The sequence below is a fragment of the Pseudorca crassidens genome, chromosome 2, assembly GCF_039906515.1.
Source record: "Pseudorca crassidens isolate mPseCra1 chromosome 2, mPseCra1.hap1, whole genome shotgun sequence".
NCBI lineage: Eukaryota > Metazoa > Chordata > Mammalia > Artiodactyla > Delphinidae > Pseudorca > Pseudorca crassidens.
This window is the reverse complement of record NC_090297.1, coordinates 55,819,206-55,832,165: the sequence shown is the minus strand read 5'-3', so window position 1 is coordinate 55,832,165 and position 12,960 is coordinate 55,819,206. Positions and strand designations below refer to the sequence as shown.

Below are 12,960 nucleotides of genomic sequence, written 5' to 3'. Positions count from 1 at the left end.
CTCAATGTGATGACAGCTATGACAGGGACGTGCAAGCCACTGAAGGAGCATGGAGAATGCTCCATCTCATGCAGCTTATAGGGTTTAAGATTATGGAAACCACGTCCTGAAGAATGAGTAGGAGATAACCTGGAAAAGTGGACATCTAGATGGCTATGGGATAAGCTGGCCTAAGCTGAGGGAACAGTGTATGCAGAAGCATAGAGATGCAGGTGGGAGGCAAGGGACCTACCAGTAAAGAAAGGACATGAAGTTCTATTGCGCTGGCTTTCAGAGGTACTAGAGGGGACTTCTGATGTCCAGTTAAGAATACTCTGGACCTAATTCCCAGAGCAGCAGGGACTCATTTTCATTGGCAAGACATTGTTCCATAAATTTATGAAGCTGCACCAATTATACTCTTTTCTCAGCGTTACATCAGGATTTAATAAGCCTTATCCAATACTGTTTTTGCTCTATTTCCTTAGTTTCCAGCATTTTAAAATTCTTTATGTTATATTTAATACAAAAGGAGATACTTGTTTCACGAGATTCAACGTGAAAAACAACTACATTTATTTCAGCTCCCTCAGACACTCTTATTTCTTCTTACCTCAGGGAAAGAAGCAGATAGAAACATTTACTACTAAGTTCTTCATTTGCAATCTTATAGGCATTTCTCTATGGAATTTTACTCAATATAGAATGAGTAGAGCCTGTGTAACCTCAGGCAACTTGCTGAACCTCTCTGTGCCTCAGTTTATTCAACTATAAGAGGAAAGTAACTATCACCCACCTTAAAGAATTCTTATGAGGGTTAAATAAGATACCATATGTACAATGCTTAGCACAATGTCTGGATTGTAGTCGTTAAATTGTAGCTATTTTTATCATTAAACATTATTGAACAATTGTATATAAAGGTACATGGTTACAACTTTGAATCTGTATTTTATTACAGTTTTAATCTTATATAAGCACACATATATATACACAATATATTTTTGGTGGGGGTTTCTTATATAAATGTATTTATTTATTTTTGGCTGCATTGGGTCTTCATTGCTACACACGGGTTTTCTCTAGTTGTGGCAAGTGGGGACTACTTTTCATTGCAGTGTGCGGGCTTCTCATTGTGGCGGCTTCTCTTGTTGCGGGAGCACGGGCTAAGTGCGTGGGCTTCAGCAGTTGTGGTGCGTGGGCTCAGTAGTTGTGGCTTGTGGGCTCTAGAGCACAGGCTCAGTAGTTGTGGCGCACGGGCCTAGCCGCTCCGCAGCATGTGGGATCTTCCTGGACCAGGGCTCAAACCCGTGTCCCCTGCATTGGCAGGCGCATCCTTAACCACTGCGCCACCAGGGAAGCCCTATATTTGTTTACACAAACTTTCAATAAGGGTTATCTCTGGGGCAAGGACCTAAAAAATCAGAGAGGGAGAAGGTACATTTCTACATTTTTCATTTTATTCCTTTATGAAATCTTTTATTCTTTTTTAGCCAAGAGCATGGAAAACTTTTATAATAAAAATTGATGAAAAACCTTTGGAAGGGGGTTAGATTTATTTTGAAACATAGAGGGCAGAAAGGCTGATTTTTGCCTAGATAAAAGAAAGTACTCTGTACCAATGAGAGCAGTCCAAAGGTACTGCCTCAGAAGGCAGTGAAAGCTTCCTCACAGAAAGTGTATATCATAGGCTACATGGATTCTCCTAAGTCTATGAAACATGGCAGTCTCCAAGCATTTGAAATTTGACACAGGTGCATCCTTAAATGGTTATCCAGAGTCATTCAAACTTTAGCCACAACTAAATAAGTTGGGTGAATCAACTTTGCCTTCAACCTTCAAGACCCTTAAATGGGCAGGTATTCCTAAATAAGTAATATTAGTACATATATGCTGATGATATTTCAATGAATTATGAAGTTATCCAAGTAAATGTTTCATAAAGTTAAAGCCAGATTCAAAATGTGGGTGCTGTGTTTAAACACTACCTGGAATAGTATTTGTTAAAGATAATTTTTGTTTTCAGTCAGATTCATACAAGGCAAGAAAACATTTTAGCATTCTTCATCACCCTTACACATTTAAATCCCATTAAAATCTGGATTTTAGTTGGTCTACTGTCTTATGACTTGTCATTATGACCTTTGTAAATAAAGCCTTATGTTGGAACACTTTAGTGACTCAAGATTGGGCATTCTACTTCTGTGGATTCTACTTTCCGTGGAAGGCAAAATGCACACAGGAGAAGTATGAAGTTTCTGAGCTAGTGAATTGGTATAGCTGCAATGCCATGTGGGATATGAGAGGATGACCTTTGAATGACACTCTTCTAGAGAATAATTTAAATGAAGAGAAAGTGAGACTTCGCTGGTAGCACACTGGTTAAGAATCCACCTGCCAATGCAGGGGACATGAATTCGAGCCCTGGTCCGGGAGGATCCCACATGCCCCAGAGCAACTAAGCCCGTGCTCCACAACTACTGAGCCTGCACTCTAGAGTCCGTGAGCCACAACTACGGAGCTCGCGCGCCACAACCACTGAAGCCTGCGCACCTAGAGCCCGCGCTCCGCGATGAGAAGCCCGCGCACCGCAACAAAGAGTAGTCCCTGCTCGCCGCAACTAGAGAAAGCCCACACACAGCAATGAAGACCCAACGCAGCCAAAAATTAATTAATTAATTAATTTTAAAAATGAGAAAGTGAGCCAGGACAGGCAGACAGCTCTGCAAGACAAATCCAGCAAAGGGGCTGTTCTGGAATCTATCTGGAATCTGTTGACTTATAAAGTCATTAAATTCTCTGAACATCTCAGGAAAAATCAAAGTAGATAATATTGTTTCCATTTCAACAATGATTGATATTATGCCTACACAGAAAGATAGCTTAGTTCAATGGGGAAAAACTTAGACCTTAGAGTCAGAAGACTCGAATCTGGCTGTCATTAACTTGCTATTTTACCTTGAACAAGTCTCCTGCCATCTGTAAGAATGACTTTCCTCATCTCATAAATTGGAAGGGCACAGACAATAAAAAGAAGAAAAACTGCAAAGGTATTCTCATGTTGTTTCAAGCCTCAAACTTAAGCTCTATGGTGAGATCAACTATGATGTTCTTAGTTTTATAAAAAGGGAACTGGCTTAAACATTTCTAGGTTTTCCAGCTAGTAACAATAGTGCAGAGGTTTGATCCCAAGTCTCTAGGCACAGACACATGCTGCTTACCCTATGTAATAGAATTCTGGGGAAATGAAATAAGATAAGTGTCCTATCTATTATAAGTAGCTATATAGATGTAAGGTATTGTTAAGACTAAGCTTTAAATTCTCTAAGGGATCTTGACATATTTTTTTCATTCTTAAACATTTTCGTTAGAGCAAAAGCCCCATGAACCACCTGTCCTATCCAGCATGTCACAGTACGATCAGTTGAATAAACGGGCAGATTACTGCTGGTTTAGAAGTGATCCATGAGTTTAATTAAATATCTTAAACAAATGGATATATTTACATTGCACAAGGCCACTCTTTGAAAATCTTAGAAGAAGGAACTATAATTAGACAGGACAGATATAGTTGCTCTAGTAAATGAAACTTGCTACCCGCTACAAGAAAGCCCACTCTCAAGAACCAATCGCTCATCCAAACAGCATTCTCCCGAAATGCGTGTTGAAACAAAGCCACAATATTCTCTTAGCCTAAAGGGGGTGGATGGCGATCCCTGCAACCTCTTCATATAGTGCTAGTTTGATCAAGCTGAAGAATCAACTCCTAGCAAAAGCACTTTAGAGATAACAGTATTATTAATAAAAATGCTTTTTCATTACAACAATTTATCAAGGCAATTCATTCTTTTTCTCTAAACCTATTGGAAAAGTCTGATTTTGTGAAGATAGGGAAAAAAACCCAAAAATCCAGAACTTAGCATAAGCTGCTCTGCGTTCAAGTTACCGCCCTTATCGTACGATGGCCCCGTAGAGGTCAGAATTGTCTCATTTATGACTGTCTTCCCTACAGTGCTTAGCACAGTGCCTGGCATATAACCAGGCTCAGGAAATATATGTAGAATTTATTCTACAATGTTAACATACTTATTTAAAAATTCCAATTTTTAAAATGAAAATCTCTATGAAAAATTGAAATGTTCAGAATTTCATTTCCCTGAAGCGAGGCTCCTCTATACTCATCTGGAAATGTTCATTTTCATTTCAGTTATTTGTTTATATGCACACTATGTTCCCAAAGGATTATAGTAGCATCATTTAGAGTATATGAATCTTTTTTGTAAGATTTAAAGGAGATCACATCCAGTCAAAAGATGGTTTGTACTTTGATACATCACAGATTTGGAAAAACATAAATCAAATAACCATGTACAACCCCAGTACCAAAGCCCTTGAAACCATCAGTCCCTTAGGGAATAATTTTAGCTTTAATTTAAAATAGTACTGAGAAAACACACCACCAATATCTTATTTAACTTCAATAGGAGCTTACATGGATAAAATTAGTTTTCAGCCTGGACACTTGAACATCTGTGGACAATATTTCATCCCACTTATAGGATGAGGAAAATAGAAAATGGTAGCCCAAGAAGAGCCATTACACGATTTAAAGAAACAAGCATTTGTTTGCAAAGTGCAGGAATTAAATTCAGTTTGGTTTCATGACTGCCCAAACAACTCAACACAAATCTTTCCTCTGGAGTTCTCAGTTGTCCAGTATTAAAGTTACCAATATAGAACAAACCACTGAGCACCTCAATTATAAGTTATCTTTACGTAAACAATCCTCCTATCTTGGTTCCTTGAAAAGGTAAGCAAACAGCTATAATGACATTCCTGGTCCAACATGGATATATTAAGTAACTGCTATGCTATGGAAATCGCCAGAAGAACATTTCCAAGAGAAAATCCAACTTGCTAAAACACTTTCTAAAAGACGGTCACAAGCCCAGATGTAAAGTTTAGAGGCATTTCCATTTTCCTTACATATAGAGGTTGATGAAATATTAATACACTCAGTGCAAAAGTATAAAGATAAACAAGATCAAAGCCAACAACAGATGAAATAAAATTTCATTGTGCAAATCATAAAAGCTGTGTAAAAGGGCTCTAGATACCAGGTAAAATTTGCTCAAGAAAGGTAACAGCATTAAACCTAGCAGACAGCAGAGTAGAGAAGAGGCAGAGCTTTACAGAATTGCAAATAACATCAGCATTACGAGAATAATAATTGGAATAAATACCATCAGCAGTCTGCAAAAACCATCAGCACACTTCGTCCTTCACCTCTTCCCCTCATCCAGCTGGGTAGTGAAAGCAGCTGCCTCTCCCCGCCCCCTTCCCAACTGCTCCTCGAGCCACCCCCTCCCCTATCCTGTCCACCCCTCCCCTCCCCTTTCCCCTCCTCTCCCCGCCCCCAGCTGGTGTATTTAGCAGCCTAGAGAGATTAACAGGCGATCGCTACGGTCACTGGGCCTCCGGACTGATCTAACGTTTCCTAGCTCCCTGGACTACAGAAATTAGAGACGCGACACCCTGGTGGTATTAGGTGCCTTCGCCTTCATCCTGTCCTCTCCGAAGCCGGACTGGGTTGGGAGTCAGTGGACTGGGCCACAACTGGAGGGCCCTGCAGAGTTCAGCGGGGCGCTGCCCGCCCGCTGCGCTACCTGAGCTGTCCATGGTGCTGGCGCGGTCCTGAGGCTGCCGGGCGGGACTCCGCGCCGCTGCCGCCCCGGCGTTCACTCTCAGCTTGCCGCCTCCCCCGCCGCTCCCTGCATTTAGGTCCCCGTTACTGTCCACCAGCTGCAGGGATTCATAACCATCGTTGCTGGTCTTTTTCCGGTAGCTTCCGAGCAGGCTCATGGGCAAGCTCACAGAAGAGGAAAAAAATATCAACCTGGGGAGACGAAGGGGGAGGTGGAAGGTGGAAAGGGCTAAAGGAGGATTTTTTTTTAAGGAAAAACAAAAACAAAAACCATCAAGTGCCCCACATGACGCAAAGAGGAGGGAAAGAGGGAGCGGCCCCCGGAGAGGAGCGTTGCGGGGCGCGGCGAAGCCACCGCCCTGGGCAGAGCGCGGCTCTGGGCGCCGGGCGCGAGGGCGGGAGGGAGAGAGGGAGAACGCAGGCGGGCGGGTGCGCGCGTCCCCAGTAAAGCCGCCGTGGAGCCGCCGGCCCAGCAGAGCTCCGGACCCGGGCCAGCCCCCCTATGGCTGGGGAGTGCCCGGAAGCAATCCTATAGGTGTCACCGCGTCGCCCCGCCGCGCGGCAGGGCAGCTCCAAGCGCGGCTGGCCCGCGGGGAGGGAAGGAAAGAGGGAGTAAGGGAGGGGAGATTCTCGGGGAGGGGGGGCTGAAGGCGGAAAATGGGGCGGGGTGGGAGGGGGAGGGGACTACTACCGCTAGGGTAGAGGGTGTTTGCGCACGTGAGGTAAAGAAGAAAGGGGCTGGGTGTCTCTGCCTGGTAAGCTTTGGGGACGAGGGGGGAGGGTCTCTTGGTAAGCTCCAGACACGCCCATTTTGTATAACTTAGCCTATACTTGCTGGAAGATTCGGCGAGTCAAAGCCACCCCTACCGTTGCCGTCCTGGAGGACTGACTTGTAACTCAACTGAACAGAACAAGACCGCATGTTACCCCAGGCTATATGTGTGCCAGGACAGAAAGAAACAGCAGCACGGCCCACATCTCCCAGAATGGGTAAAATCCCTAAGTGAGACATCAAAGACCTGGTTATCCTAACGCTAGCAGGCAGTTAGAGCCCATTCCACCTAGTGAGTAGATGTGACTAGTAACTATTTGTTGAACGACAAAATTGGCGGGGGGCGGGGCGGGGGGCCGGGGGGGGGGGCGAATCAGGTGCAATTTCAGTTCTGACATCATTTACCTTGGGACCTGGGGAAAGGTCTATACCACTCAGCTGGCTTGGGGAGGATGCGTGGGAAGAAAGCTAGACGAGGATTTTCTTTCTAGGGCCCTCCCGCCTTTTTCATAATTCTGGGCACAGAGAGCCGACACTAATTAATCAGAGGAGAATTTATTGAGAAGTTAATGAACCTTAAGAGTCAGTGCCCTTTTTCTGGAGAAGTCCCTTTCAAGGCTGTGCACCTAATTTTATATCTGTGATTTTGTATTCTTAAAGAGGACCTCAACATCGTATGTTTCAAGCCTTATGAGACGTGGATTTAACTCTGTTAAGTTTCAAAATGCAATTACCAAGTGCCCATTTTCACCTGAAATAATAAGATTGCAAAAGTATCCTTCGTTCTCATCATTTCAGGTGAAAATATTGGCTTAAAATTGTCATTTTCCCTATTAAGATTTGGAATGACTGAGGTGCTTTTCAAGTCATCTGACAGAGTTTCATCACCAAAACAAGAAAAAAGTACATGCATGTAAAATTTCCTTAAACCCATACACAAACCTAGATTTGACATTTCACCTTTCATGACTTTCTCTTGTTGTTATTATTATGATATCTTTAAGAACACAAATCAACCTATAGCATCTAAGAGACCTCAGTCTAAATCATTTGGGACCCAATGAGTTTCCTGGGAGTTCTAGGTCTACACAGGTCTACATAAAATAAATTAATTGGATTGAGAGTCACTTTCCTGTTGAAGGATCACTCAAATGCAAATTCTTATAGGAAGGGGATAAATCAGTAAAAGCCAAGAGTGCTTGCTGTCTTCTAGATCCCTCCAGTCCCTCTGAAAAGGTAAATTATCTGACCAGTTGCTTTCCTAACTGCATTATCTGATGAACATGTGGTCTGACCCAAATCACAAATCACAGTTAATGCTCATTTACAAGATCAAACAACTTCAGTGGTGGCAGTTAAAATTGTAATAAAATTTAAACACAAACTTTATACTTTCAATTTTCCCAATCTGTCAGTTTGAGCTATTTTAGATACTTGACTAATACTCTGTAAGGTCTAGTAAATAAATCTTTTCCAATAACATTTTAAATAATCTTTTTCTGCACCTTTCCTTCTCCTTTAATTTATTACTGACCCACAGGGAGAGGAAATACCTAGTATCTATCGTGTGCCTTGACAAATACTGTGTTTATACCCTGGATTAAGAGAATTTAGAAAAGACCATTTTTGAAAAGTGAAAATTATTATTTTGAAAAAAAGCACTCAGTTATTTTTGCTCAACTTTTCAGAGTTGCAGACATATTGCTGGAAGAAATTATAGATTAAACATAGGCCTTTGTATTTTGAGATATCTATTTCCCCAGTTTGCAAATTTAAAGAAAAACATGAGTGGGATACAGGGACCATTTTATTTTTTGTATTTACACTTAATTTAACATAAATACAACCAATCAGAATAACTATTAATAACCCTACAAAATTAGGGATATAAAGAACATAATAAGGCAGGAAAATACAGTAACTAATTTACAACAGTTTAAAAAATTACTTTAGGGCTTAAATTAAATATACCAATTTCAACACTAAAATTTTCTTTACTATCCTAAAGATCAAATTCACAAAGAGTTCGCAGATCCACGAAGATCTCACTTTTGTCTTCTATAAAATAAAGTATAATAAAGTACCATCGTTATATAGTTGAAGTAAGAACTAAACTAGTACGTAACACGTATAAAGTAAGTACTTAGCAAGTGCTCTCTATTATTACTATTAGTGGTCTGGCTTGGGCACAGCTCTATCCTCAGCGCTGACAGTCCGACTTCCTCCCATGGGAGGAGCTCAATAAAGGCTAAGTATTATTTTCTCCAGGACTATACTAATGGAAACTTGTCTATGTGATTTTGAATGACAGCTTAGGCTTAAGGAAGAGAGGTGGTACTGGTAAAATCCAAGGTGAACATTTAGAGTCAAACTCTATTTTTCCAAGATCAAGATTGTTCCATAATTTATTTTATCTCAAGAATATCACATCACATATGGGGCACAGCCAAAGGACTAGATGCCCTCTTTGGGAGAGTGTTCCTTCCCTTTGCCTTTTCCATTGCTGACTCAGTCACTTTTATTAACTTGGTGAAGATTATCCACACTGAGAAATGTCTGGGAGGCTCTATTTGAGACTCTATTCCTCCTCATCCCCTCCACCCCCAAAGTGCTCTCCTGTCACAGCAGATGTCGCACAACTTTCGTGGTGGTGCTGGAAGATGAATATGTACCACAACCTACCTGGGATTATGATCTGTGCTTTTTTGTCTCTAGGAACTATAAAACATTGCTTACTACTGAGATTCTAGCACCTTGTTTCCCAGGACTGAGTCCTAGTTCCATGGACTATTAGCTCTATAACCTTAGGCAAGTTACCCTCTCTGCCTCACTTTTCTCCTCTATAAAATGAGAATTATAGTGTCATCATAATAAGGTTGTAGTGAGAATTAGTACCTAACACATAGTAAGTGCTTAACAAAAGCTATTATCAGTATCACTGTTCTATTTTTATGTCACTTTTTCAAAAACATAATTTCCTACTTAAAATTAGGCTAAAATCTGTCTCGTGTACTTAAGAGATTTATTGTCATTATGATTCATGGTAATATAAAAGCATTATGTATGATGTGAAGCGATTATTCTGCCTTGAGTTTTTAGATATTTTAATGCATGTCTATCCTGTTAGGTTTTGGACTCCTTAAATACAAAAATCCATGTTTTGTTCATGTCTGTACCCCCATGACACCAAAAAGAGAATCTCATACTCATTAGATATTGATAAAAGTACCTGCCGAATTTTAAAATTAATGAATAAATAAATTTTAAAAATGTATTAGTATCACCCAGTCTAGTGAGTTTTTTAAACCACATGCTGTGGTCTACTAGTGGACTATAAAATAAACAGCAATTCATGACTATTATTTTCATAAAAATGAAGTAGGTTGGAAAACATCAGTTTTTAGCACATGGGAAGATGTTATTTCTTGAAATATTGTTTTGGGCTTGTAGGGCAAAATCTGCAGTACTGGGCTTCCCTGGTGGCGCAGTGGTTGCGAGTCCGCCTACCGATGCAGGTTTGTGCCCTGGTCCGGGAGGGTCCCGCATGCCGCGGAGCGGCTGGGCCCGTGAGCCATGGCCGCTGAGGCTGCGCGTCCGGAGCCTGAGCTCTGCAACAGGAGAGGCCGCAGCAGTGAGAGGCCCGTGTACCGCAAAAAAAAAAAAAAAAAAAAACTCCAGTACTGAGACTGGTGAATTCCCAGTGTGAATGTCCTACACACTGTGACATCCGAATTCACCTGGATAATTAGACAACAAAGAATTCTGGCTAACCAAACTGTAACTGAGGGCAGAGCTTCTATCCTCTGTTGCAAAATGTATTATGATCTGTTTTTTAACATTAACTTCTTCAATTTTCACTTCAACTGATATAAATCAATGAATAGTACTAAAACTTTCTTTGGCAACATGCCTGAGTTACATGATTCAATTATCTCCTTACTGAATATGGCCTATGGGTATAGATGGTGCAAGGCATTCAAACTGGGGACCAGGAAACCACATCTGGCCCCAGACATGTTTTGTTGGTACTGTACTTTAAAAAAATTTTTCAGCTTAGATGCCTTTACAAAAGGTACACAGGCTCCAGTTTGAGTGCCACACTTCACTACCACTTCCCAGTGTTATGATTCCCAGCCTTCCCCACTCTGTCAACCCTGTGGGCATATGTATTTGAGACCTGTAATGTAGTGGCAAACCTGGAGGAATAACAACATGCCAAAGCCACATCTTCAAGCCACAGTCCAGAAGAAAGAGCAACAGACTGGGAATTCTCTTCTGACTCTATTATTACCTAACTCTATTATGAATCAGAAGAGAGGCCCTGATTGCTTCTCTTCCTCTTAGCAGTAAAACTGAAAGTGCTGAATTACAGGATTCTCTCTAGTTCTTAAATTTTCCTATTTTTCTCAGCACTTGAGTTGTCATTTCCTTCTTTCTCCTCCAAATGAAGCCCAGAGGGAAAAACCATGGCCATTGAAGTGTTCCAGTTGCTAAGTCCCATTTAATCAAGGTTTTACCATAGAACGCATGCATAAATAGTGGCAGCTCTCAAGAGTTACACATAGAGCAATACACAAAAAAAGAAGAGCAAGTATGCTGGAAAAAACGAAGTGAGCTAATATGAATAGAAGTCTCAATTATTCCTAAAATATTCCTCAGGAACGAGGTGGTCTGTTCCTGGTGCTTGGTGGAGTACTGGGTCTCCCAGAAAATAGGACAAATTTTCCAGGCAGGGCATATTCTTAAAGATAACTCAATACCCTGAAGCCTGTGCCTCCCTGAAGCGCTAGTCTAGCAGTAATAAAAATAACTGCCACTGATTACTTACCATTTGCCAATTACCTAACCCACCTTAACTCTCACCTTTCCAACAACCCTGCAAAGGTGTTATCCTTATTTTGAGGCAAGCTTGCAGAGGGTAAATAACTTGCCAAAGCTCACACAGCTAGCTATAGGCTGGGATTCAAACTGCCATCTAGAAAGATCATGCTTTGGCCCCTGCACCAGTCATAAGAGGTAATTCCAGTGGTCAAAGTGAAAAGCTGGAGGACATCTGGGTCATTCCTTGGCTCTGACCTGCCTTACTAAGTGTGGTCCGTGAAAATGGTCTGGGTGCCTTATGGGAGCTACTCTTGGTTTACTAACCCCACAACAGGTTCTGCTCAGTGAAACCTGAATGGTTTTAATTAATGTGGCTTCCCAATAAGCAGCTTGTTTTGTAACCATCTGAGTTAGAAGACTTTTTATACTGTGCTCTTGAAAACTGATATGTGGCTATAGTTTGGCCTAGTTTTAAACCACGAAAAGGAAAAAAAAAGCATTGTTTTCATTAAAAGCAAGCTCCTTCCTTTAAAAGAAGTTAGACCTTCATTGTGTTCACACGTGTATGTGTGTAAGGAGATTAAAGAGACATCAAGGTATGGTGGAAAACCACTAGCTTTGGAGGAAAAAAATACAACTGTGTTTGAGTCCTAGACCTGCCACATCAAGTTTTCTGCAGTCGGCTTACCACTCACAGCCATATTCCCTTTCTATAAAGTGGACTACTCATCCTCCCTCACAGGAGGAATCAAATGAAATAAGGTACATGAAAGCACATAATAAACACAAAAGCCCTACTCATCAAATCTATGAATCATCCAGTTTAAGTTGCAGCATTAAAAAAATATATTACTGGTCATGTATGACACATGACAGACTATCAATTTAAGATGCTTCAAGATTTCATAAATGTTAATATATTTTTAAGCTGTTTTAGAATTGATGAAACAAATATTATTATTTGACTATATGTTAGCCCAAGAATTTTATTTGTCAATTTATAATTCAGGTATTTTAAGCAACTCTGGTAGGTAAAGGTAATATTCACCATGTATTGCCAGGTCTAGCACAGTGCCTGCCAAGCAGTAGGTGCTCAATAAGTGTCTGCTAATTGAATGAATGAAAATGCAAAAAATTGTCTGGGAGGCCATCTTTAGCGTATAGGAAAATTCACCACGGGGTTCCTTAGTGAGCTCACTGAAAACACAGTTCCACCTGCTAACATTCAACTCACCCTCGACTTTTCAAGGACACGCTCATGGTATGACACTGTTACACATACATTTCAAGAGTAACTCATGGAAGCACCTGTCCCTTTTATTTGTCATCTTACAAGCCAGGAAGCTTCAGCTTCCTGGACAGACGCTGACAGACTACCATAAGCTGGCCCTGTGCTCAATTACTCTCATTCTTGGGTAAAACAGACTGAAAAGTTCTGTGTGGTAAATAGGTCCCCAAGGTCAGGTGAAAATCTACACTGAAGTGAAAGTTTCCCTAAATCCTAGATATTCCCATGTTTGGCTCTGAGCTCATTATATATGATTTTATGTTCAAGATCATTAAAATACAGATGCTTATCCTCTGTAACCCCATTGTGCCTAAAAGTTCTGGGCTCTCGAGCATGTGGCAAATCCTCTATGGTGGTGAAGAGGAAAGTAGTGACCACCTCAGATGCAGGGAAAGC

The 12,960-nt window shown here is 41.2% G+C and overlaps 1 protein-coding gene across 4 annotated transcripts in view; it reads right to left on the bottom strand.

Annotated features, from left to right (window-relative positions):
* The window catches only part of DNAJC6 (DnaJ heat shock protein family (Hsp40) member C6), a 162,857-nt gene that overhangs the window by 96,709 nt on the left and 53,188 nt on the right, over positions 1-12,960 (bottom strand). The window contains exon 2 of one of the 4 annotated variants that reach the window (XM_067726444.1): positions 5,646-5,875. The exons of 2 other annotated variants lie outside the window; for them this stretch is intronic. In XM_067726444.1, the coding sequence (XP_067582545.1) occupies positions 5,646-5,841 (196 nt within the window). In that variant the 5' untranslated portion in view covers positions 5,842-5,875. Of the gene's footprint in view, positions 1-5,645; positions 5,876-9,922; positions 9,944-12,960 lie in introns of those variants that run through there. One more of the 4 variants, XM_067726446.1, reaches the window with a different exon arrangement.